Here is a 27205-nt window from a genome sequence, read left to right as displayed (position 1 = left end):
GTGACGTTACAGGAGCTTCTACACTAGGGGCGGCAGAGATCGAGCAAGTTCTCTACAAGTCAGTGCCGCTGCTTTAGGAATCTGGAGCAAACAGGGTATATTACCGTATTTTTTGCTCTATAGGACGCACTTTTCCCCCTCCAAAAATGAAGGGGAAATGTGTGTGCGTCCTATGGAGTGAATGCGGGCTCCTGTGAAGGAGAGGCGCTGCGCAGAGAGAGAGAAGGCGCAGCGCCCCTTGAGCGACGCGCCTGTCATGCGAAGCCGGAGGAGGAACAGAAGGGACTCCTCTTGTTCCTTCTCCAGCTTCGCTGAAGGGCGCTGCGCCTTCTCCCTCTCTGCGTAGCGTCTCTCCTGTGAAGGAGAGGCGCTGCGCAGAGAGGGAGAACTGCGCAGCGCCCCTTCAGCGACGCGCCTGTCCTGGCTTCTGCCTTAGCTGTGCGCAGCCTCTTCAGGCCGGGGGAGCCTTCATCCCGCTGCCCTGAAGAGGCTTGGCGCAGTTATCCCAGAAGCCAGAACAGCCACACGGTATCCCAGAAGCCAGATCCCTCTTGCTGTTCTGGCTTCTGGGATTCAGAATAATTTTTTCTTGTTTTCCTCCTCCCAAAACTAGGTGTGCCCTATGGTCCGGTGCGCCCTTTGGAGCGAAAAATACGGGTAAGTGCTCATATGAAAATCAGCAAAAGCTTGCAATCTAACTGGCTGTGCCCAGCATGCAAAACGCCTGTGCATAAATAAAGTTGTTGGTTTAAACTGCTGTTAGAGGAAACAGCATGCAAGCTTTCTGCTTAAGAGCAAAATCTTCTCTGAAGGAAAAAATAAATAAATACTCAGCACCTGAAGGCAGCAACACTGCTAATAATTTCAGTCAATACAATGTGACGCTATTTAACACCCCTGTAAATCTACGGAGACACAAGGTAGATTCTTTTGAGATTTTAAAGGCTAAAAATTAACAGCTCTGAACATCCCACGCATCACACTTGGAAGTGACAATGGAAAAGAACAGATTGTCATTTGTGGGCGAGCACTTTGACGGCAGAAATGAGATTTGAGAGTCTCCAAGTCTTCAAGAGAGCGCAGTACTGTTCTGTACTGTATTATAGACAATTGGAAGATTTAATAGCCACAAGCTTGTCAAATATAAAAGGCTATATTTATTCGAAGATTTATATCCCGTGCTTCAAATGGTGTCTTTGCACATTATAAAAGCCAGGAACTCCTAGTATAGACACTATTATACGTTTACAGTTAAAAAGGCTTTGCTATTAGATGACTGTCTGCAAGATGAAATTCCTAAAAGTGACTGCAATGTTGCCCTCTGAAGCTCTGAGAATTTGCCCCTTTTCTGCCTGAGGAAAATATAACTGAAAAACATCAGACTATTACAGTAAGAAAGGTTGGTTCCACAAAAGACATCTCATTAATTATTTTGTATTTCTTAAAAATGTGGGGCCAATGTGACTGTTCTCTGTACCTCTACAGGCAAAAGTCTGTAACTCCACTGAGTAACTTGTGAGTTCCTGGGAATTTCAGGTTTTTGTGTGTGTTTTTTACAACAAATGTGTGGCAAGGTTGCAGAGATAGCGTTCGGAAAAGTAACTGCAAAAATGTAAAAGAAAAACAACCCAGAAGCGAGCTGTCAACATAGAATTAATTGCTTTCAACTCCAGTAATTCCTAAGTTTGCATTTCACAGATTGTCAAGGGACGATTCAAGTTCTTTGAAATCAGCAGGGCTTAATGTACAACTTTGACTTGCATTAATTCACCACAACTATTGCATTAGTCACAGTGTTTGCAGCTCATAATGTGTTTCGCTCTTTTATTACACTAGAAGCTCTTTCGCAAGAGTTGATAGTCCTCTATTAGGTTATCCTGGCCTAGAAAAGCCACACAGGGCACTGCAGTGGAAGAATAAGTAAGGTCGACAAGCAAGGCAATCCCAAATACCGTATTTTTCGCCCTATAGGATCCACTTTTTCCCCTCCAAAAATGAAGGGGAAATGTGTGTGCGTCCTATGGGGCGAATACAGGCTTTCACTGAAGCCTGGAGAGCGAGAGGGGTCGGTGCGCACCGGGCTCCGGAAGGTTGCGCAGAGCTGCCTGCGCTCCTGGGCCTCCCGCAGCTCTGTGCAACCCTCGGGAGCCCGGCGGGAAGCCACGCCGGGCTCCGGAGGGTTGCGCAGAACTGCCTGCATTCCGAAGCCTCGGGCGCGCTCCCTAGGCTTGCGGATAGCAGGCTGTTCTGGGGGCTGGGGTTGGGGGAAGCTCGGGCTTCCCCCGTGCCAGCCCCATGCCTGGGGGGGGGGGGAATCAATTTTTTATTCTTTATTCTCCCCCCAAAAAAACTAGGTGCGTCCTATAGGGCGGTGCGTCCTATGGGGCGAAAAATACGGCAAATGTCCAGTTTAGGAAGCTAAACCAGCAAGAGGATGGGCGGAAGAGAAGGCTCTACCATGGTTGGGGGAAACTGGCCCAAGTGATGTGGGTCCGTGAGGATGCTCTGAAGACAGAAGGGAGTGAGGGGAAGAGAATACCGTGGCCAGGGAAGGTCAAACCATGAGCAAGATTCAGAGGGATCGTAACTGGACTGTGCTTGGAAGTGAGCAGGGACAAACATGGCAACTTAAAAAGGGTAGATGAGTGATAAGCAAACTCTTTGTAGAGATGAATCAGTAACCCACCCCCTTTAATCTTCCACCCAATTGGGTGTAGGAAAATTTGCTCCCATGAAACCTGGGATCAAAATATGGTTCTAAACCCCAGAAAGAAGAGCGGATACCAGCAGATTAACAAATCTTTTCTTGGGTACTTGGGTTTATAAAACTCCCGGATCTGAAGCCAATCTGATCCCAATGTAGGTTGACTGTGGCCTGGTCTACATGTGCGGCAGAGTAAGAGAAGAGAATTGTGTGATGGCAAAATGGGTTTTACCAACCTAGATGGCATGTGGCTGATTTACTTGCTCCTTTTTATAAAACTCCCTGCAAGTAGAAATCTAACATGCAGGGAACAGGCTAAAATTTTAAAGGGTTTTTTTTTTAAAGTGGGGAAGCATTGAAAATGACACACACACCCCGACTGAAGTATGAAATTGTGCAGTCAGATATTACCACCCCAGAAACTATTCCTCACATCTCAAATCCTGACACAAGCACACCATTTCCTAGCACAGATATATTGACACAATCTGTTTTTAAAGTTCTACCGACAACAGCCAGTACATGAAGATGCATGGAAATTGTTGCTCTAGCGACATACCTTTAGTGGAAGCCGAGCTGGAGGGACGTTTGAGACCGCTTAGCCCTTGCAGTGGGATATCGCCACCTTCTAAAACACTTTTGTATATTTGCCTTTCGTTTTCCGGCCCGGTGACATCTCCAAGAGCTGCTTCAAACGCTCTCTTTGCAGAATGGTAGCTGGGGGAATACGGCGAGCTAAAAGTATGCAGGAGGAGAGAGACTTAATTTCCTTAGCAATTAAAAAAAAAAAAAAAGTTGCAAAATTGTAGACGGGCCATGCTGGCATGTGTTCCGGCAGCTCAACACACCGCTGCGAAATTGCTAAGAGCAAAAACACCTTGCATTTCTGGATCACATGCCTTTCCAGGAGTTGCAGAGATTTTTGTATGCAAAACACACGTCGGCTCCCTGTATTTTACGTGACAGGAATGTAAGCATCAAAAGGAAGGTAGGATGCAAGGCCATCTTAAGCATATCCAGTGCTGTGGTGCAAAGATCCCTCTGGTGGGCCGCCCCCCCCCCCATTTCCCAGAGTTGTCAACCTTTCCCCAATCCTTTGTGGGGATCGATCGCTCTCCTCCTGCGGAGGCTTGGGAGGCAAGCTCCACACCCGCCTGCTGTATGGTTGATGGGGCACAGCTGGCAGGCGTGCAGGGAAAGGGGAGGCCGCCAGCAAAGCCGCTCAGCTCCCCCACTTGCTGGGGCGCCTCTGAGAGGCCGGCGCCCTGGCGCGACGCACCACTAAGCCCTATGGGAAAGACGGCTCTGGTAGGCTGGGAAGAGAAATGGAGAGACAGAACAGCTGTTCCTTCTCTATGCGGTGCTGAAATGCATAGGCAGGAGTGCTTCTCTAGTTTCCATCAAAGAAACGACCCAAGCTTATCATGAAGAAAACCAATGGCACCCTCTGGTTGGAAAGCCACCAAGGCCCAGGGCATTTCACTCCAACAGGGGTGGGGAAGACTGCCAGCGGGGCAAACTGGCCTATGAGGTCATTCTGGTTATCTCCTGCTTGGACTACTGCAATGCGCTCTACGTGGGGCTACCTTTGAAGGTGACCCGGAAACTACAACTAATCCAGAATGCGGCAGCTAGACTGGTGACTGGGGGCGGCCGCCGAGATCACATAACACCGGTCTTGAAAGACCTACATTGGCTCCCAGTACGTTTCCAAGCACAATTCAAAGTGTTGGCGTTGACCTTTAAAGCCCTAAACGGCCTCGGCCCAGTATACTTGAAGGAGCGTCTCCACCCCCATCGTTCAGCCCGGACACTGAGGTCCAGCGCCGAGGGCCTTCTGGCGGTTCCCTCATTGCGAGAAGCAAAGCTACAGGGAACCAGGCAGAGGGCCTTCTCGGTAGTGGCGCCCGCCCTGTGGAACGCCCTCCCATCAGATGTCAAAGAGATAAACAACTACCTGACATTCAGAAGACATCTTAAGGCAGCCCTGTTCAGGGAAGTTTTTAATGTGTGACATCTTAGTGTATTTTTGGTCTTTGTGGAAGCCGGCCAGAGTGGCTGGGGAAACCCAGCCAGATGGGCCGGGTACAAATAATAAATTATTATTATTATTATTCTACCCCCCCAACCACACCCACTGTCCATCAAGTGAGGTCAGCTGGTGGACAGGGCTCCATCCTGCTAGGTACATCTCACCAGAACCTTCCCTGTGGGCAATGAGCTGGTCAAAGCAGATTCCTGCAAAGAGGGCACAATCCTCTGCTCATCAGCTAGGGAGCAAACAGTTCAACGCGGCTCAGTTGGTTAGAGTGTGGTGTTGCAGGTTCGATTCCCATACAGGATAGCTGCCGGACTAGACGTTTTGTTTCCCACCCCCTCCATTTTTTATGCTTTATTGAGATTAAAATGAAATAACCAACAAAGAGGTTAACCAGAAGAAAGAAAAGTAAATGATAATATTTGTTACATCACATCACATTGTGTTCTTCTTGGATTTCTAAAGACTTCCCACCACCCCATCGTGCATCTACCACTTAGTCTATCTAGCACAATATTTATCATTTTCTTTTGTTAATTTCCATCAGTATTATATTCCCTTATAGTTATCTATCATACCACAGGCGTCATTCCACTCCTGCCACTGATGTCATGCTATTACAATAATCCTTTAGATATTTTTTGTACATGTCCCATTTCCTAATAAATGTTTCATCAGTATGACCTCTCAGTTTTTCTGTCTATTCCAGCAGTTTACTTTGCCACTCCAGCTTTGCTGGGGTTTCTTCTACTATCCAATTCATAGCGATCAATATTCTTGCGGCTACTGTGGCATACAATAATATTTCTCTCGCTATTTAAGGTATGCCTGGGTCTGGTATCCCCAGGAGGAAAGCCTTTGGGTATATACCGTATTTTTTGCTCCATAAGGCGCACCTGACTATAAGATGCACCTAGTTTTTGGAGGAGGATCTGATGGTGAATTTGGGGTGACCCAGTGCAAAAATCCTGAGGAACCATGTGGATCCGTGCTTTGTAACCACATTTTTGCGCCATTGCAGCCCCAGGAAACAGTGGATGCGTGATTTTTTTGGTGCAGGCTGTAGCCATGGACATGCTATGTGATCTGATGGTGAATTTGGGGTGACCCAATGTAAAAATCCAGAGGATCCATGGGCTTTTACCTCCCCCCTCCCAGGCAGCCTCGGCTAGCGTCCCTTATCTCTCTTCCGATCCCACCGACCTTTCCTTTCAACACTCTCTTCCCTCTTGTTTGCCTTAGTGTAGTGTCTTTTCCTTAGCTGGAGCAGTTTTTTCTCCTCTTTTTCTTCTAATTTCTCTCTTTTGCTTTAGTCTTCCTGTTTCGCCCCTTTGCTGTCTTTGCCTCCCCCCTCCCAGCCAGCCTCCTTTATCTCTAGCGTCCCTTATCTCCTTCCCTGATCGCTTGCCCATTAGCGGCTTTGTTTCAACACCCACTTCTCTCTTTCAAAAAAGAAAAAAAAAAGCACAATCTGCTTTTCGCCCCTGGGCAATTCGGCTCCAGGGACCACGCATTCGCTCCATAAGACGCATAGACATTTCCCCTTACTTTTTAGGAAGAAAAATGTGCGTCTAATGGTGCGAAAAATACGGTATATATGAAATAATTAAGGTATGTCATATATTATATATATATTTATATATATATATATATATATATATATATATATATATATATATGAGATACCTTAATCATTCTTCTGAACTCATTATAAATCACATCCAAAAATTCCTTAATTTTCTTACAGGTCCACCACATATGTAACATTGAGCCTTCCCCCTCTCCACATCTCCAACATTTACTTCATGTGTTCTTATACATTTTATATAGTTTTAGTGGTGTCAAGTACCAGCAGAACTGCATCTTCATAAAATTTTATTTCAAGGTGCAACATGCGGTGAATTTCACCACTGCTGGACTAGATGATCCTCAGGGTTCTATGATTCTACAAGTACTGTTTTGCCAGTGTATTCCTAGAGAGGCACATGCTGGCAAAGCACACTCCTCACACACCCTGTGAGCCATCTTTGACAGGTGGGCGGGGCTATGCACCCATCCGTCACCTGACGTTTTCTGATGACTGACGGGTGGGTTGCCCCGCCCACCTGCTCAAGTTTCTGCACATGGTGAGGAAATATGAAAGATCTGTCGCACTAGGTCAAAAATATTATCAACCCTTGCGCTACGTTACCTGTGACAGCACCGCATATGGCGTATTCATTTCAACTCCGATTAGTTTGATTCAGAATGGCAGAAAGAAAGCCTGAAGGAGCTAAGCACATTCTGACTGAATTTCTCCAGAGGAAAATTTTAAGAGAGAACCTTCTTAGGTCCCTCCAATAACCTTTTGCCTGTGCTAATTTCAGGGCACACTTAGAACTAGAAATGTCACCCATATACCCTTTGAATCCAGCTTAAAGGTAAAGGTAAAGGGACCCCTGACGATTAGGTCCAGTCGTGGCCGACTCTGGGGTTGCGGCGCTCATCTCGCTTTATTGGCTGAGGGAGCCGGCGTACAGCTTCCGGGTCATGTGGCCAGCATGACTAAGCCGCTTCTGGCGAACCAGAGCAGCGCACGGAAACACCGTTTACCTTCCCGCCAGAGCGGTACCTATTTATCTACTTGCACTTTGATGTGCTTTCAAACTGCTAGGTTGGCAGGAGCAGGGACCGAGCAACGTGAGCTCACACCGTCGCGGGGATTTGAACCACCGACCCTCTGATCAGCAAGTCCTAGACTCTGTGGTTTAACCCACAGCACCACCCGCACTTAGACACACATAAAATGATTCCTGCGATGTTGTACATGGGCACAGCTCTTAAAGGACCTGCAGCTACAGCTCCCAACGCGATAAATGCTTCAGAACATCAACATCAGAGTGCAGCATTCAAAACTTACTGAGGCAAATGATCCGAGGAAGTTTCTGGAGGAGAGGAGCCTGTCGTACTCTGCAAGAATCCAGACAAATAAGTCAGTGATATGCAGAAGCTTTCGTGCAAACCAAAAGGAGAGACAGAGAGAGGGGGAGGGACTCCACTGAGCAATTTTCCACCCTAAATTCAAATCCTGGACTTTATACACTGATTCCGATTGGCGTGCATTTGATTGGAGGTTCCTTCACGGAAGTAAAAGATTTTAACTCGGGCCACGCCTTTGCACCGTGATTATTTGGCTGTCAATGCCTTATGTTAAAGAAAGCCTAAGCAAATTAAGGGAAATAAACTGCTCAGTGGGAGGCACATATTTATAATTACGGCCTACGCGACTTCCTTCTGCCCAAGCCAATCACTTTCCAAAGGAAGATTATATTTCTCTAGCGTAGAAGGTAAAATGGATATGCACCAGATCATAAAAAGCTTCTTTATTTTTTGTTTGTTTAAAGAAACAGCTTGAAGCCGGTTTTCTTTTCAACAGAGCGAACAATAAAAAGGTTGGGAGTGGATAGTGGACATCACAGTTTGCAACCGCTATGTGCCAAACCAGACATGATGTTCAATGCTTTCTTCCCACTGCAACACTGGATGGGATTTTTCTGGGGATTATGGTGAGGACAAGGGCCAGTTTCCCCCTTCCTTAACCACCCTAGCCCTGATCCTGCTTGGGACATCCCCCCCCCCCCCGAAATTATTTGCTTTTCTTAGAAACAAAGCTATATATATGCACTTTAAATGCAAAGGCACATTTAGCCTCGTGTCTGGCTTGGCTCTTGCCAACAAAGGTCCGTATAGTTAAAGCGATGGTTTTCCCAGTAGTGATGTATGGAAGTGAGAGCTGGACCATAAAGAAGGCTGATCGCCGAAGAATTGATGCTTTTGAATTATGGTGCTGGAGGAGACTCTTGAGAGTCCCATGGACTGCAAGAAGATCAAACCTCTCCATTCTTAAGGAAATCAGCCCTGAGTGCTCACAGGAAGGACAGATCGTGAAGCAGAGGCTCCAATACTTTGGCCATCTCATGAGAAGAGAAGACTCCCTGGAAAAGACCCTGATGTTGGGAAAGATGGAGGGCACAAGGAGAAGGGGACAGCAGAGGACGAGATGGTTGGACAGTGTTCTCGAAGCTACCAGCATGAGTTTGACCAAACTGTGGGAGGCAGTGGAAGACAGGAGTGCCTGGCGTGCTCTGGTCCATGGGGTCACGAAGAATCGGACACGACTAAACAACTAAACAACAACTGGCTTGGCTGTAAGGCAGACAGGCTGTATTTAGAATTATTATACCTCCCTCCGACCCGTTTTGTACAAAAAGAGGTGGGAAACATAAGCAAAGAAAATGGGCCACTGAAACTTCGGTTTCTGTACACTGCAATGAGTTTGCTTCGGGGTGTTGTTTTAATTAAGGATAAGAAGGATAAGCAAACGCATTTGAAAATTAAGTTACATGGGAGATAAAGCCATACCCTCCCATATTACTCTGATGGAAATAAGGACGTACTATTCCATAATAATAATAATAATTTATTATTTATACCCCGCCCATCTGGCTGGGCTTCCCCAGCCACCCTGGGCGGCTTCCAACAAAATATTAAAAGACAGTAACCCATCAGACATTAAAAGCTTCTCTAAACAGGGCTGCCTGTTGTTGTTGTTGTTACCCCACCCCAGACACTCTGGGTGGCTTCCAACAGATATAAAAACGTAATAAAATATTAAGCCCCCCTCTTTTTTGAACCTTCCCTAGACAAGGCTGTCTTCAGATGTCTTCTAAAGGTTGTATAGTCACTTATCTCCTTGGCTCAGGGGGTCACATTACTCCATACCCTCCCTAACATTTCTCCGATGAGAAACAGGGATGTCTTAAGGCAAAGTGGGACATTCCGGGATCAAATCAGAAACCAGACAGCTTAGGTAAATTCAGAAATGTCCAAGGAAAATAGGGTCTGTAAAGTGCTCTGACCGTTTTTGAGATACCTCCCCCCACCCCAACACAGCCCACAAAAATTACAAACATAAAAATTAAAAGGGGTAAAAATAACCTTGGCAGGCCCACACATTGTTGAACCAAGTGGGTTTTGACTGTACGCAATTTTGGCTTTGGGCGAGATCGCCGGAACGTACCGTATTTTTCGCTCTATAGGACGCACCTTGTTTTAGAGGGGGAGAACAGGGGGGAAAAATTCTCCCCCTCTCTGTGCAGCACCCCTTCAGCGAAGCAGTAGGAAAAACGGAGCCCCTTCCATTTCTCCTCCCGCTTCGCTCAAGAGGCGCTGTGCAGAGAGGGAAAACTGTGCAGTGCTTCTCCAGCGAAGTGAAGCCTGGAGAGCAAGAGGGATCGGTGTGCACCGACCCCTCTCACTCTCCAGGCTTCAGGCGGCTATCCGCAAGCCTTCGGAGCGCAGCAGGAACTCCTGCTGCGCTCTGAAGGCTTGCGGATAGCTGCCTGAAGCCCCCCAGAGCACAGCGGGAGTTCGCGCTGCACTCCTGGGGCTTCAGGCGGCTTCAGCGAAAGCAACGCAAAGCCTCTGGTGCGCGGGGTGAGCTCTCCCTCTGCGCTTCGGAGGCTTCGCGTTGCTATCGCTGAAGCCAAGGAGCCTGCATTCGCTCCATAAGACGCACACACATTTCCCCTTAACTTTTGAAGGGGGAAAAGTGTGTCTTATAGAGCAAAAAATATGGTAAGTTGCAGGTTTACTGTACACCATATTTTATTGATCACAGTCTAAGGTTTGGACGTAATGCTAAACTGTGTGTGGCTGACTAGAAATGGAAACAGAAAGATTTCGATCACCTCACGGCTGCACCAGAAGAGGAGGGGAGCGTACACAAGCTCAAAGCTTGCCCAAACTCCTTCCTGTAACTGTAAACCATGGTTTAGTGTTACATCTGAATACAGCCTCTGTGTAATACCATTTGCAGCAAGATTGTTTGCTAATTATCCAGCCGCAACCCGATTAGAGCAGAGGGTTTAAGAACAGGGATTAGCAAGCAGCGTGGAATGAAGAAGAAATACCTTCATCTGCTTCTTATCTTTATACATTTTCTCCATTTTTTCTATATCTGCCTCTAACTCAGTCTGATAGAGGTAGATGTCTTTTTCTGGGTCAGTCTGGTTAAAGAAGGAAGAAGAAGGAAGAAACAACACATAAGGGGAGGCAAAACAAAAGCTAATTCTGAAAAAACAGAGCCTTTTGTTTTAAAGTGACAAAGATAGACAAGACGAAAGTCGAATATTTTTCCATACTCAAATGCACAACTGGCTTAGATTCCCTTCTGAATTTGCCATGATCTAGTAGTGTTTCTTGTAAATATTTCTTTTTAAACCACTGTAAAAAATTCATTCGTACTGCACAAAACACTTGTTAGTACAATTATCGCTACAGATCACAAGAGCAAGGAGGCTGCTGTGATCCAACGAGGGTTAAAAGGAACGCTTTAAGGCTTCTTTTCAGCCTGCAACAAGGCATAAGGAATCCAAAATCAATTAAATCCAAACTACCACTTGCACTCACGTAAAATCCAAACATTGCTAGAGACTGAAAGCTGAAGCCACACAAACACACAGAAACCATACTATAGTACAACGTATGTTTGAATTACCTTTCTATCCTCTCTAGTAAGGATAGAGCAATCTCCCGGAGTATAATCCCAAATCTTTTTTGGAGGCTGATGGAAAGCAGAGGAGGAAATGAGGAAATGAAGGTAAGGAAAGACTTCACAAAGAACATGGAAACTGGATTAGAACAGAGGGAGTACATTGGGGGGAAATTGCATCAACACTGGAAATAAAATTGAAGAGGGGAAGGAAAGAAACAGGGGCTCAACCTGTTAAACCACAAACACAGGAGATTATGGGAGGGGGGACAGAGGATGCATGCATTGTGTTGCAGGGCTCGCTTTAGAAATTTGCTTGAAAGCACTTCCAATACAGTTTGCTAAAGAAACCAAACCAGAATAAAAAATAAATAAATTGCACATTCTTTCCCCCCTGAAAAAAGAAGGGGTATAACCAAGATTTTCAAACAGAGCAAATTGTGGGGTTGCCTTTTCTTTTTTCTTTTAAATATCGATCCCCAGCCCCTTTCCCAGACTTCAAATACATACCATGTTAACAAATGGCTGAAATCCCAGAGGTGGCAGTGTGGGGCAATGAAAATGCAGAGTTATTCATGTCACCGTCTGAGCTACTTGTTGATCTTTCGCAAGGAACAGAAGGAGGAATTAAGAATTGAGTCAAAGAAGTGAATTAAGGACCCAGGTTTGGAAACCAGTTCCCAGGTCCCAACAGATCTGGGTTTGGGAGGTGCTACACAGAGCCCAAGGAACAGAAACTTGTACTGATGGGAATCAAAACCGTTAGCTTCTGCTGCTGGTGTAGAAGAATGAAAAATATGCTGGTGAGAAGCAAGGCTGCCTTGTCTTATGAAACTAGGAATGGAGATTCACTTCTATAACCTTTCGTTCAGTTTATCAGCCATCCAGCAACAAGAGGTCGCCGAGTGGCAGACAAAGGCAAAACAAACCCAACGTACACTGAAGAAACTAGGCTTGGGGGAGAAATTTAGGAGGTCTACACTATAGAGTCAATTGCCTTTTTTCTGAAGCCACCCACTTGTTTCTGCATTTCAGAATGTGGCCCACTCCAGAATCTGAACCCCGACGATGAATCTGAAAGGATGATCTGATGTCTGCCTTTTACCATTTTTCATTTTACTTTTAAAACTCCCCGCACCCACCCGCAGCTCGAAGCTGTGAAAACCGGCAGCTCTGCCACTCAGGTGGAAATCTCGCGGGTGTACACCATGATGTGCTGTTTCTCCCTGGCACTTAGTACAGAAAAAAACCCAAAACAATATGGCTGCTCCCATACAGCAATGGGGCAGCCATTTTTGAAATTAAAAAATGGTTGCTCTATTGCTACATGAGGGCAGCCATATACCGTATTTTTCACTCTATAAGACGCATTCCCCCCCCTAAAAAGTAAGGAGAAATGTGTGTGCATCTTATGGAGCGAATACAGGCTGTGCAGCTTTCGCTGAAGCCAGGAGAGCAAGAGGGATCGATCCCTCTTGCTCTCCTAGCTTCGCTTCGCTGGAGAGCTGCTGCACAGCTTTCCCTCTCTGCGCAGTGCCCCTTCAACGAAGCAGCAGGAGAAACGGAGCCCCTTCCATTTCTCCTCCCACTTTGCTGGAGAGGCGCTGGGCAGAGAGGGAGAGAACATTTTCTTTCTTCTCCTCCTCTAAAACTAGGTGCGTCTTATGGAGCGAAAAATATGGCACTTTTTCTGTATTAAATGCTGATGAGGAATGGTACATCATGCCATTCCATCCCTCCCAAGGAGATTTCCAACTTTATATGGTGGTTTCTAATATACCAGAAGCATGGGTGGCGTGACCAGAACAGCAGTACCCATCTACCGTATTTTTCGCTCTATGAGACGCACCAGACCATAAGACGCACCTAGATTTTGGAGGAGGAAAACAAGAAAAAAAATATTCTGAATCCCAGAAGCCAGAACAACAAGAGGGATCGCTGCGCAGCGAAAGCAGCAATCCCTCTTGCTGTTCTGGCTTCTGGGATAGCTGCGCAGCCTGCATTCGCTCCACAAGACGCACACACATTTCCCCTTACTTTTTAGGAGGGAAAAAGTGAGTCTTATAGAGCAAAAAATACGGTAAATCAAGTAAAAACCATGATTCACAGCAACAAGTTTGAGCTGTTCTGCCTTGAGCCCATGTGCTAACCTTTCATAGAGGAAATAGGAGCTTCCAGCAAAACCAAGACCAGAGTTGTGGAGATAACCACAGAAATGTTGGTCAACAGGCCAGTTGAAGCCAAAACATTGGGGGAAGTAGGTACCACTGGGACCAACACACCTGGGAGGGCAGGGATGAAAGAAGGGCCGTGGGAATCCATCATAGGCCCAGGTGGCGAGGCCAGAGTTGTCTGCACCAAAGCCATTCCAGTTGGAGCTAGTGGAAGCGGAAATTGAGGCAGCAGGAGAAACTGATAAAACATGGGCAGTAAGAGCCCATCCTGGACACCATGATTAGCACTTCATAGGCTATTTGAACCACCAGTGGCTCAGGCACTAATGTTGAGAACACAGAGTATATCTGTAGAGATTGTAGTTGAAGGAAATGCGTGGTGCAGAAAGGGAGATCAAATCAGAACAGGGCAGTCCCTCAAACGATGAAGGGAATAATAGTCCTAAGGTGATGGCCTATGATCATAGGCACAAGAAGGCCATAAACCAGGCTTCCTCAACCTCGGCCCTCCAGATGTTTTTGGCCTACAACTCCCATGATCCCTAGCTAGCAGGACCAGAGGTCAGGGATGATGGGAATTGTAGTCTCAAAACATCTGGAGGGCTGAGGTTGAGGAAGCCTGCCATAAACCTTCCCAGTAAGAGTCCTCAGGTCCTCTTGGAAGGCCTATGGTCTTGAGATATAGCAAGGAGAGGAGAGATGAGATTGGCTGTCCAACCAGGGGCCATTGTCCCATTGGACTTAGCTTCAGTCCAATAGGGGACTAAAACACACACCAATGTACCATATGCCACGGTTGTCCAGATTTGACTGTGGGCTTGAAAAAAGCTATGTTGTCCCCAAGCTCACAGTTGGAGACCAATGAAAAATGGCGTGAGTCACCTTTAAAAGGGGTCCTCAGGGTGTTCCGATAGAGGTTTCTCTCCCTATCCCAGGCATGGCCAAACTTGGCCCTCCATATGTTTTGGGACTGCAACTCCCATCATCCCTAGCTAACAGGACCAGTGGTCAGGGATGATGGGAACTGTAGTCTCAAAACATTTGGAGGGCCAAGTCTGGCAATGCCTGCCCTATCCAAACTGGTTCTTCAATATGCTCAAATGAAACACGTGCCAAAATAAAGCTTTCAGTCAGAAATCACGTTTCCTAATGGCTTTCAGTTCCAGCTTATTTGGGGGAGCATAGTATTCAGTACTGGAGAGTACTGAAGTATTTAACCTGAGGACATCACACATTAAAAAAACAAGCCATCACTATGGCTGGAGTTATTGCTGGGGAAATGTGAAGAAGCACAGTTTGTATATATATCTACGCTGTTCATGCCTGTCTGTGCTGAGTGAGGAACAAGGAAACAACTTCAAACTCATCTTGGCAAATGTTTCACAAAGGGTTGGGGTTTTGTTTTGTTTTTTTACAATTTCACAGCAAGACACTTCTTTCTCTGCTCTTTCAGCTAAAACTTCACCTCCTTCCTGCCCATATTGGCAGATTTTATGATGAAAAAAAGGACCCTGTTATAAATTCAATGTAGGCCTATTAAAATGGCTGTCTCTAATGGAATAATCTGCCCTTCTAATCCCTAGCTGGGTATCCAGATTTCCTACTTAAGAGGATTCCCATGCCTTTAATAGGGATCTTAAAGTAAGAATTTCAACAGCGGAGCTTTCCTTAGCACTGCGGGGGTAAGCAAAGGGGAATTGGCAGAACTTCACTTTGCTGATAGCATTTTGCACTTTTGTAAAAGTGAAAAAAGAAGAAAACCAAATGAATGTTTCGATGGAATCTGATCGCTAGCTGGGAATGCACTTGGAACGCTGCAGAGTGCATTTCCACAGTCCTAAAGGCCACAAATTTCATGGCTCTTACAACCAGGGATGTAAGATTTCCATTCCACCCTGTATTCATTGCCGCTTCTCTTTGCTCCAGTTCATCAACCACCAAAAACAATGCTATTTGTAATCGCTGTCCGCTGTGGCGAAATTACGCAGCTTAATTGATTACATAAATTATGTTGTCATCGCATTGTTCCACTCTATTCAATTTAAATACAGAGGAAACAATGCAATCGAGGGGGAAACAGAATCAATTCTCTATCATTTGTAAATTGACAGAAACAACAACAATGTATACCAATTGTATTGTGTGGGTTGTTTTCCATTCCATACATGGAATTAATAAGAGAACGTTGGCAATTTCTGCTCTGTTTCACCCCAATTTATACCGTATTTTTCACTCTATAGGACCACTTTTTCCCTTTCAACAATTAAGGGGAAATGTGTGCGCGTCCTATGGAGCGAATGCAGGCTCCTTGGCTTCAGCGATAGCAACGCAAAGCCTCCAAAGAGCAGAGGGAGAGCACCGACCCCTCTCACTCTCCAGTCTTCCAAGGTAGCCGCCTGAAGCCTCCAGAGCACAGCGCGAGTTCCTGCTGCGTTCCGGAGACTTCAGGTTCCTTTCGCTGAAGCCGGGAGAGTCTTGCTCTCCCGGCTTCAGCAAAAGGAACCTGAAGCCTGCGGAGCGCAGCGCTCCGAAGGCTTCAGGGATCTTTGAGGCTGGCGGTGGGGGAAAGCAGCGCTTCCCCCCACCGCCAGCCCCACAAGCCTGGGGGGCAGCGGGAAGGCTGCGCACAGCCTTTGCGCTGCTCCCCGACCTGGTCTTTGGGGCTGGCAGTGGGGGAAAGCAGCGCTTCCCCCCGCCAGCCCCAAAGAACAGGTCGAAAGGAACCCGAAGCCTCCGGAGGCTTCGGGTGAACGCACCTTGAACACACAGAATACACCTTGTTTTAGAGGGGGAGAACAAGAAAAAAAATTCTCCCCCTCTCTGCGCAGCGCCCCTTCAGCGAAGCGACAGGAGAAATGGAAGAGGCTCCGTTTCTCCTGCCGCTTTGCTGAAAGGGCGCTAAGCAGAGAGGGGGAGAATTTTTTTTCCCTTGTTCTCCCCCTCTAAAACGAGGTGCGTCCTATGGTCGGGTGCATCCTGTAGAGCGAAAAATACAGTGATTTGCTGGAGGGGGTGGTGGTTTTGATCACCTGGCTTTCTTGAATCCCCATAACGTGCAAAAGGAAACCTAGATCTGTTCCACTTCTTACAAAACTGGAGGAATAGGCTCAGGTGGGAATAGTTTGCAATGCTTAACACCCTTCATGGTCAAAGGTATGGGCTCTTGCTCTGGCAGAGAAGTTAACCCAGGGACAATTTTTCTGATCAATGGGACCCATTTATACAATGTGTGAGAGGAAAAACTCAAGGGGGATTTTCTGGGCAGACTTGATGCCAAAGAACCCTCAGTCCTAAGCTTCTGGTGTGAGTTTAGGGCTTAACTGACACTAATGGGAGGGAGCCGCCTTCCTAATTTATCATGTTAATATGCAAAACATGTGCCCCAAATTTAGTTGTTATGATAGGGTTTTTTAAAAATTAATTCTGCATTTCATGACTGTTTGGAAGGTGTGAAAATCTTAATAAAAATTATTTCAAGAGCAAAAATTGGGTGGATTGCGATTGGTTTCGGAAGTCATCCCGTGAAAACTGTGCCCAACCAGAAACGTTCTAAAGTTACGTAAGAACGGATTAACCATCAAAAACTTTCAATTTCTGTTGGATTCTGCACGCAGGACTATCTGTGTGAATTGGGTGAATAATCCGTCCCAACAGAATTCTTCCACCTGGTTGCCTCTCAAAAATATGAACACGAACATGAAACTACCACAATAATTTAATATTGGTAAAGCACCTACAATATGCTAGGCAGTGTGCATAAATGCAACACGACAATGGAATCAAATTCTGTTTGGTTGTTTGTGTTACAGCATTCTGATATGACACTCCTTCATCTGAAACCCACTTTGAATAATGTGGGAAAGATTAACACAGCGGGTCTGTCCATCAGGACATTTCTGGGATTTTTGCCGCAACTGCAGCTTCCTCGGAGCACTGTGGCTGGGAGAAAAGCAGCGGCGCACAAGGAGGGAGGGACAAACTATGTGTATTGTACAGGATTCATCCTGCTGGTAGGAAGCTGGCCAAAGATTTCAGGAAAGAGTTGGCAAGAGTTGATGAGGGCATCCTGGTTTGAAGTTATTAAGCAAGAAAGAAGATGGCTGCCTTTGCTGTTGCTAGGGGAATGGGAACTGGAACCCACTGGAAAATAAAGGAAATAGCATTTCTCATGAATTGCAGGGGCATACTAAACTTCGGCATACGAATGGCCACCAGTACTGCTGACACAGGTTTAGTGAATTCCAGATATCATCAAGAGGCTGTACATCTGTGGCTTGATGCGCAAACAGAAATTCTTTCGGCATTATTTTTGTTATTAAAAAAAAGGTTGCATTTTTTGGGGGCCTTATAGTCATAACTATAATCAGAATGGAGGAGGGAGTGTTGCATGTGCGTTTTGTAAGGCAGGCTGGGTTTTTGTTTTTTTAATGGCTGTGACCATCAAAACTTACCGGTTTCCCAAACTCCAATTCCGAAAAGAATTTATACCAAGGCTCATTCTTTAAATCTATCTCTTCTGGGCTTATATCCCGAGTCTAAAGGAGTTGGTGATACGGGAATGGAAGAAAGAGAACGACAACATTATGCAGAGAATAGGAAAGGGCTGTTAAAGATGCGGTGTTCTGCGTACCCCCCACTGCGGCTTATGAGGCATTTAGTTGGCAGCCTACACCCCATTACTTCGCAATGTAAACTGTGGTCATACACAGCTCCTAGGGAGCAAGTACCATTGAATTCAATGGCGCTTGCAAATCAGTAGACAGGCAGAGAATTGAACTGGTAAGTCACTGGAGAAACTCGGCTTCAATACAGAGTGTCAAAGGTGTCCGGGAAGAAAGATGGATCATTTCTGAACCAGGACAGATAATGCCATTACAGTGGTACCTCGGGTTACATACGCTTCAGGTTACAGACTCCGCTAACCCAGAAATATTACCTCAGGTTAAGAACTTTGCTTCAGGATGAGAACAGAAATTGTGTGGCAGCGGCGCAGCAGCAGCAGGAGGCCCCATTAGCTAAAGTGGTGCTTCAGGTTAAGAACAGTTTCAGGTTAAGTACGGACCTCCGGAACGAATTAAGTACTTAACCCGAGGTACCACTGTATTGACAAGCAAATTAAGGAGGAGAACTAGTGAAATCAAATTTCCCCTCAGCTGAAATGCAGACGACATGGTCAGCAGCAGTGGGTCGACATATGGAGACACGTGACTTTCCTTTTCACTAAATATAACATGTGAATAAAGCCTATTAAGTCCTGCTTAAATTTCCAGAGCAATCCACTTGGAACATCCAATTGCTGAAAAATACCCTTCTGCAAAATTAAGACTTTGGGTCGCAATTTCCGTTGCAACCCCTCCCGCCTCAGCTACACCCCCCCCCATTTATGTGTCGGTGCAGAACACAGCATCTTTAACAGCACATGGATATGTGAGAAACCCTTTTTCATAATGGCAAACAGGATGAAGGGTGAAATTCTAAACTAAAGAGGACGCAGTTAGAGAAAGCATGTTACTGAGAAGTCTCTAAGGGGAATGGACACACAAGACTCTGTTCTGTTAGACCACCAACATTTAATACAAGGGTAAAAGTTAAGAGTTCAGACAAAACCAACAGAGTAGGGACAGGACAGGACAGGAACAGAATGACTACCAAGAAAGGCTCTCCCTTTTTGTTCTTAAATTCTGTTTTAAAGCAACAAGCTGGAGCTCTTAATGATGTAGTTAATTAGAACCATGGTACACTGAATACCTGAGCACATTTAAACATTGGCTCTTAGTGGAGCAAACTGCTTTGCATCAAATATAAAACAAGTTGAGGCGTACCTGATACCATAATTTTGAAATCTGGGAAATGTGCTGAATCCACCTGGTTTAAAAGGTGATTTAATCTTCCCAAACGATAGCTACTGCACAGTGCTTTGGTTCCATTCTCCTTGGATGATGTTAGCACGAGGGACTGAATACAGCAGAATAATGTTTTGCTTGGCAAGCGCAGATGGACTCCAAGCTCAAAATGAAAGTGACATTCCAGCTATACAAAGCGACTAACATTCTTGTTGGTCCCAGGAATACACCCCCACCCCCCATTATTTCTGTGCTTTGGGGTCACTTGACTGTAGCAGTGAGATTGTCTGACAAATTACAGATTTTTTTTTATATATATATAGTTTAGGAGGGGGCAAGCAATATTAACATTTTCTTTCTGGCTCATCGTAAGTCAATCACTTTCCCCAATCTTTCCACTGTAAAAAGATGCTATGAGACCCTTAACTGTCAAGGGCGCTAAAAGAAATTAGCCCTTGTTTGAGATGAGTCATGTTGACTCAGGCCTCCTCTAGCAAAGTCTTGCAGAGTCTGCTAGACACCTTGCAGGCCTGACTGGTATTTTTCTAAGTACCCCTTAGCAGCCAAAAGCAAAGAAAAATAGTAAGCTCTCGCATTCCACAAAACTCTTTCTGCTAGTTCAACAAGGATTCCAACTAGCAGGAACCAAATACCAGATAACTCTTGTTTTCACTTTCAACACATCTCAAATGTTTAAACTACTTGTGATATTACGCATGCCTGAGACCTGTGCTCAGAATTTTCCTCCGAGTTGGAATCGACACAGATATAAAAAACGCTGTGAAAATGCTTTTTTAAAAAAAGTTTGGGGAAATACATTGAATTTTGCATAGCTCCCTTTCGCCACCTAGTGTCACATTTGTATACTGCACCTTAAAACACATTTAAAACTTTTTATCTGCAGCTATATAGCTGAGACCCTAGTCCCTTTCCCCCACCTCTGAACCAGTTAAGGACTTGGTAAGGGTGCGGAGGAAATTAACCCTTACCACCCTAGCTGCAATTTGCCCCAGAGAGACCTTCCCACACTAGGCTTTTATAAGAGAGTTTTTAGACAAAACCACTTAAAAGCCTTCTAAAACTTAAAGAAAAAAATTTGCCTTGTAAGGCTGGAAACCTGGACAAACTTTAATTGAGGTAGGAGCAGTTCAGAATTAAACTGCTCTATACCTCTCTGCCTGTGAGACGAGCAAAGCTATGACAATGTTGTAACCATATCTGTAAGCTGTCGACGGCTAGCCTATGACACTTTCATGTATTTAGTCCCATCATTCCATTCTTAAATAAATTTGGAATTTCTGGGGTACAGAAGAATGCTTCCAACACACACACACACAACCAAATACATATTTAAATGTTCATTTTCTTTTAAAATATATATTTAAATGTGCATTTTGGTATGTCCAAACTGCACAGATAACGCTGGATCACGACAGTTGGATCTGAAGGACAGCTAAGTGCCAATCAGCATGTCAGGAAGAGATTCAGGTCCTTTTGTTTAGAAATCTGCAAAGACTTAATTCCTCAAGCATCTCTAGTCGTCTTCTTTGCAAATATCAGGCTCTGAGGGCTTTTCTGATACTGGAAGTGAGACAGCCTGGGGAGAAAGTGCTTGAGCTATACAGAGCTTAAGGAAGCAAGGTGGGGGAAAGGTTCAGCTTCTCTCAACCACACACCTCTTTTCATACTAATTTAAGGCTCCCACTTAGATGCGAACAGGGTTTAGATGTGTGAATAAACTGTAGAATCATAGAGTTGGAAGAGACCACAAGGGCCATCGAGTCCAACCCCCTGCCAAGCAGGAAACACCATCAGAGCACTCCTGACATATGGTTGTCAAGCCTCTGCTTCAAGACCTCCAAAGAAGGAGACTCCGCCACACTCCTTGGCAGCAAATTCCACTGTCGAACAGCTCTTGCTGTCAGGAAGTTCTTCCTAATGTTTAGGTGGAATCTTCTTTCTTGTAGTTTGGATCCATTGCTCCGTGTCCGCTTCTCTGGAGCAGCAGAAAACAACCTTTCTCCCTCCTCTATATGACATCCTTTTATATATTTGAACATGGCTATCATATCACCCCTTAACCTCCTCTTCTCCTGCTCAACATGGCTATCATATCACCCCTTAACTGTACCTGCTCAGAAGATTTTAAAGCTAGAAGCTGATTTATTTTAATGGCAGAATGGACCCCCTGAAGGCTATGCATCACAGGTGTGTGGCCACAGGTACAAGAAAAAACCCCCACCCACTATGAAAATTAAAACACAAAATGTGTCAGTGTTTGTAACAACTGGTGTAGCTGCTCTGTGAGTCGCCTACTGTGGTCTTCTAGCAGTTCAAACTGTTCCAGTAGCCGGCGCTGAGTGCTTTCCTGATCCTCAGATCCTAGCCACTGCAGCGTCCCTGCAGACAAGTTACAGCTTGCCACCAACTGCTCCAACGCACAGCCACTGACACCACCAGGACTCATCAGCTCCCTGCTGAGATGCTGTCAGTCGTTTTGCACTCTGCACACGCTCAGAAACACTGGGCCCATAACCTGTCGGTGTTTGTAAAAAACAACAACAACAAAGGAAAGGTTCTGACCTCCCTTTGTCTCCTCAGCCTGGTCCTCAGACCCTTGTTGGCATAAAAGAGTCCACAAGAATATCCTTGCAGAGTGCTTTCTGCTTTCATTCTTAAAAGTCTTTGTGCAAAAGCGACTGACACACAACAACACTATCAGCTTTCATCAACCAACCAACCAACCCTACATTTCTCACTCTATATATACAACCCGGTGCAGGCCGCTGACTCATGCTGACCCAGCTTTTTAAGCATTAAAGAAACAGCGGCCATTTTAGCCGTGACAAAATGGACAGAAGAAGACTGGCCAAAAATGGGGGGAAAGGCAGGGGGAAAGAATCAGTGGTGTAGCCTGTGGGGCAGGCCCCAGAGGCAGTTTCCCTGGGTGCAAAATTTCAACACCCGGTGCTGCCTCAATACAGCTGCACGCTTCCATCTCTGGGCTCCGTTGGAAACAGCTTCTCCATGCGAACCAGGAAGTGACCTCTGCAGATAACAAAACAACTCTTCTTTTCTTATCTCTGCAGCTGCAATTTCCTGGGTGAGGTGGACGCCGTTAGGCAGCTGAATGCACAGGCGTCCTCTGTCTGTTTCCCTCACCTCCATTCCTCCACGCAGTCCCGGGCACCAGCAACCCATGCTACATCACTGGGAAGAAGGGACACGCTGAGCCCAATAAATTGCACAGGCCTAGCTCCCTTAGCTGAAAAAACACACCCCAAGTGACCATCCCTTGTGATGGTATACACCACTGTGGTAGTCAATAGAGAATTGAGCAGGAAGACATGGGGTCAGCCATTTAAAACATTAACACTAGACCTGAAGGGGACTATGCTGCTACCAAAAACAAAAGACAGCAAAAGCTTTAGCTCTACATTCTGAATGATGTTCCTCGCAGGCATAAGATGTTCCATGTGTGTGCTTGCCAAGAGCTAGTTTGTCAGCTTGGACATCATAGCAAAGAACGAAAAAAATCAAAAGGGCGGCTACACACGAGAGAGGAAAGTCTGTGGCTTGTTCACAATCCTCCTAGACCACGATCATTTGAACTGAGCCAATTGTCGTATTTTTAACACAGACTTCCTTCTGCCTAATGAGAAACAGCTTCGAAACTTCACAAAGCTCTATACAAACATAAAACGCTGCCCTGTGCAGATCACAGGGAAAATAGGAAGCCGCCTTTTACGGACTCAGACCCTTGGGCCATCCTGCACAGAATTGTCTACACTGGCAGTTTCTCTCCAGTGCCTCAGAGGACAGTGGTGGGTTTAGGGGAGTGAAACTTTGGCGGCACCACAACCCACACACAAACAAGTCATGCTGCAATCAACTGAACACAACCAACACAACTCTGGAACCCCTAACCACTCGCAATGTCTGTGAGGTGCAAAAGTCCTGTGTTATGCTGACACAACCCCCTACACTAGCACTATGCAACAGAACGAAAAAACAACACCCCTTCCCTCTCTTTCCCCCCCCCAAACCACAGGATGTCTATTGACAAAAGTGTCTCTCACTACATTCAGGCATGTCCAAAGTCCGTTTTGGGGGCCTAATTCGGCCCATTGGTCGGTTTAATCCGGCCCCCATGGCAGTTTATTTCCTGGGGTAAAATCCTAAAAAAAAACCTCAACAACTTCAATCCTAAAAAAAAGGTCAGTAACTTTGGTTGGCCCTCACAGCCCTTTACTTCAGCAAATCTGGCCCTCTTTGGAAAAAGTTTGGACACCACTGTAAACGAACTGTGAAAAAGACTCTATAACAGGCACCCCCAAACTTCAGCCCTCCAGATGTTTTGGACTACAATTCCCATCATGCTGGACCACTGGTTCTGTTAGCTAAGGCTCATGGGAGTTGTAGGCCAAAACATCTGGAGGGCTGCAGGTTGGGGATGCCTGCTCTATGAATTGAATCTTTAGTTTAAAAACCTATGATGTAGAATGGAAGGCGGTGGGTGGGTTGCTGATTTTTGGCCTCACATAGGGTGCCAGAGAAATCTGAGACCCAAAGGTCGGCCACTGCTGAGGATGTCTCAAGACCTGCTTGGAGGTCCTGGGGACTGAATCTGGGACCTTTTGCAGATACTCTATGGTTCATTTAGCACATTATTATCTCTGCAAGACGGCACTGACTCAACAGCAGCCTACAAATATAATGATGCTCTCCAGATGTTTTGAAACACACCTTCCGTCAGACCCAGCTGAGCTTTCGCCCACAAGTGGAGCTTTTGCCCAGGACACTTGCTGCATGGGGAAGGAGCACAGATGAATTTGTGAAACCAAAACTCATTGGTTGGAGCTGCATGCGGAAGGTCATAGGCTCGATCCCTAAGATCTCCGTCTGAAACTCTGGAGGGTCACTATGTTCCGAACCTTGGCCACAGGAAGAACCCAAAAGCAAAAGAGAAGAAACAAAGCCTGCTTTCTCTTAACTTAAAAACCTTGTGGAAACTCTCCTATTTAAAACTCATTGTTGATTAGATTCCACACTGAATGCACCAATAACACAAGACGTTAAAAATCAGGCCCACCACCCAACAGACTGTGGTGTCCAACATGGATTATTAAGTATTTGGCAAGCGAACCAACCACATTCAACACACTCCAAAGAACTTTGCAACGGTGAAGGGACCTTGGCCTATTCACCAGCTGTTTTCAAACAGGACGGAGGATTTTTAAGATGTTAAATATAAGTTTAGACGGAAACTTAAAAAACAAGACTGTAAAACCTAGCCACATGGAAGCATGCCAGCGGTGCAGGAAGAGGGGAAAGCATATTAGTAAGATAAAATTAACATTACCAATTTTTCATTGTTCAGAACAGAGGACCTTCCTGGCTGATATTCATAAATGCTTTTAGGTTCAGCGCGGTATTTTCTTGTGTCCACCTTCTTGTCCGGAGGCTCCCAATCATTCCTGGGGCGGAATATAGTTTGTTGTTGTTACAGAAACGAAATATTTTCACTGGAGGTTAATCCTAGTTTAATCACAAAAATGCTTCAACCAAAAGCAAAAATCAGGCTTGGAGAACCGCGTGGTTCAAATTAGGGGCGTGAGGAGTTTCTTGGATTTCCTACACTGATACGCCAAAGCATAATTCCAGTTGTCAAAAATGCGCTGGAGCCCATTAACCAAACTGTAATTACTGCCTTATGTTTGGAACCAGATGCACGCACGAAGTATGCAATCACCTCTCCTTTCTCACTGCGCCAAACACACTTGGTTTGAACTGAGGGAAAACTCAGAGGCTTGTGGCAAAACAGGTGGCGCAAATTAAAGCGCTCCTGGTGAGGAGAAACCAAGTTACCTTTCAGTGCTCGGTTTAAGAGAAGAGGTACGAGCTGGCAGGGGCAGAGTGGCAGATCTCTTGACCACTTTCTCCATGTCAATAGTGTCGTTCTCGCTCTTGGAACGGGGTACTGAAGTCTGTGCTCTTGCTGAAAAGGGAGCATTAAAAAATCACACACAACATGGTTACGTCTGAAGGGGAAACAACGAGATCTCAATGTTCTAAAACGTTAAAGGTTTTGTGTTCTAGAAGCACCACGATTCTCCCGCAGTAATGGGATTCAACCAACGGCCCACCAATACGTTCTCTTTTATAACATTCAAATCTTTAGCGTTTACATGAGTTCAGACTTCGAAACAACCAGGTACTTACTGTCTTTGTAAAAGGAGTATTGAGGCACATAGGAATCGGAATCTTCATCTGGAAAACAAACGATTTACAATCACCACAGGTAATTCATTATGCACCTATGACTTAAGAGAGTTTCGCCTTCTGTCCTTACAGGATTCCAAGGGCAAATGCAGGTATCGTTTTCAGTGTTCCCATCCCTGTGGGGAACGGCAGCAGGAGAAAATGAGAGAGGGAAGAGAGAGAGGTCTGCAAGGTTCCTCTCTAACCATGGAAAAGGCAGGTGTTTGAAATACCGCAGGTATTCCTTTCAGCACCAGCTGAAAACCTCTTTGCCTAAACGACCCCACACAGTAGTTTAGAAAGTTTGCATGAGCTTTGATTTGTTTTGTCTGTTCTATTCTGGTTTTAAACTTTCTGGATGTTTTAAACTATGGGAATATCTTTTTCAGTGATAATTTTACTGTTTTAACTTTTTCGTAAACCACTTTGAGGTTTGTTCTGTAAACCAGTGGTATATAAATTTTACGAAATACATAAATACACACGTGTTCCCATGTTTACCTTTGTGCATGTGGCTGTGACAGCTCCTTCTCCTTCCATGCTTGACTACTAGAATGACTGGATGATGATGATGTTATTTTATTTATATACCGCCCACCTGGCTGGGTTTCCCCAGCCACTCTGGGCGGTTCCCAACAGAATATTAAAAACACAACAAAACATCAAACATTAAAAACTTCCCTTCAGATGCCTTCTAAAAGTCAGTTAATTGTTTATTTCCTTGACATCTGATGGGAGGGGGTTCCACAGGGTGGGTGCCACTACCAAGAAGGCCCTCCACATCAACTCAGCATCTTATTATGCTCAGTTTTAGCGAACTTGTGTTCAAAATTACATATAAGTACATATGTCTTTCTTCTTCCTCTTCAGAGTAACAGCATTCGTGAAAGAATGCCCATCAATCTAGATATATAGGAATCCTATTTTTCATAGGGACTGCCAAAAATATCCTCATTCCCAACACCTTAGCAGCACTGATTAGCAAAAAAGGAATAAAATAAATAAACGCTGGGTTGGGAAATGGGTGCTGGTATTCCATTCATCCTTAGAAAGACTGTCCATTACCTCCTGCTCATTACCCGCCAACAGTTCTGAGGCCTTCCCATTTGACTGACCAGTTTCCACTATGTTTGCATGAAGATCCAATAATCCTCAAGCAAGGTCACACCTCTATACTTCCGAGGACCCTTGGCAGCATTTTAGCTGTTGCAGAATTCTCACGGTGCAGAATTGTTTGGAAAAGCTGACCTGGAGCTTTCCACTGCCTTAAAGTGGAAAGAAGAAGCCTTCTGAGTCAGGCAGGCAGATGGACTCGGCCTATCTGCATGCCAGCCGACACACCTGAACATCAGCTTGCTCAGAGAGAGATGTCAGGCCCTGATGTTTATTTACAGGGCTACAAGGATTCTCGTTGGCTCCCCATGCCACCCGATTCCCACTGAGCTGAAAGCTTCACTTCATCCTCTGATCATCTGCATTTGACAGTTTAGGTTGGCTATTAGTTTTCTCAGCTTGAACGCTGCCACTGTGGCACAGAAGAAAAGCACTTGGGTCCATTGCCCAAGTCACCAGCTCTCTTGCCTCAAGCAAGATCAAAACCTTCTTGAAGCGATGGCAGCCTCCTGCTGCAGAAAGCGTTCCTTCTCTGTAACA

The 27205-nt window shown here is 45.5% G+C and overlaps 1 protein-coding gene across 37 annotated transcripts in view; it reads right to left on the bottom strand.

Annotated features, from left to right (window-relative positions):
* SORBS1 (sorbin and SH3 domain containing 1) overlaps positions 1–27205 on the bottom strand; it is a 201964-nt gene that overhangs the window by 36168 nt on the left and 138591 nt on the right. For 31 of the 37 annotated variants that reach the window (XM_081005395.1, XM_081005394.1, XM_081005373.1 and 28 more), the window contains 8 exons: positions 25514–25561; positions 25160–25289; positions 24654–24768; positions 17900–17983; positions 11281–11346; positions 10694–10789; positions 7642–7691; positions 3264–3439 (listed from right to left, as the gene is read on the bottom strand). In XM_081005395.1, coding sequence (XP_080861521.1) covers positions 3264–3439; positions 7642–7691; positions 10694–10789; positions 11281–11346; positions 17900–17983; positions 24654–24768; positions 25160–25289; positions 25514–25561 — 765 coding nt within the window. The remainder of the gene's footprint in view (positions 1–3263; positions 3440–7641; positions 7692–10693; positions 10790–11280; positions 11347–17899; positions 17984–24653; positions 24769–25159; positions 25290–25513; positions 25562–27205) is intronic. The other 6 variants (XM_081005393.1, XM_081005388.1, XM_081005360.1 and 3 more) reach the window with 5 other exon arrangements.

This window comes from Podarcis pityusensis, assembly GCF_964106645.2.
Source record: "Podarcis pityusensis genome assembly, chromosome: 5".
Taxonomy (NCBI): Eukaryota; Metazoa; Chordata; class Lepidosauria; order Squamata; family Lacertidae; genus Podarcis; species Podarcis pityusensis.
The sequence above is the reverse complement of the archived record's forward strand: the minus strand, read 5'-3'. Positions and strand labels throughout refer to the sequence as shown.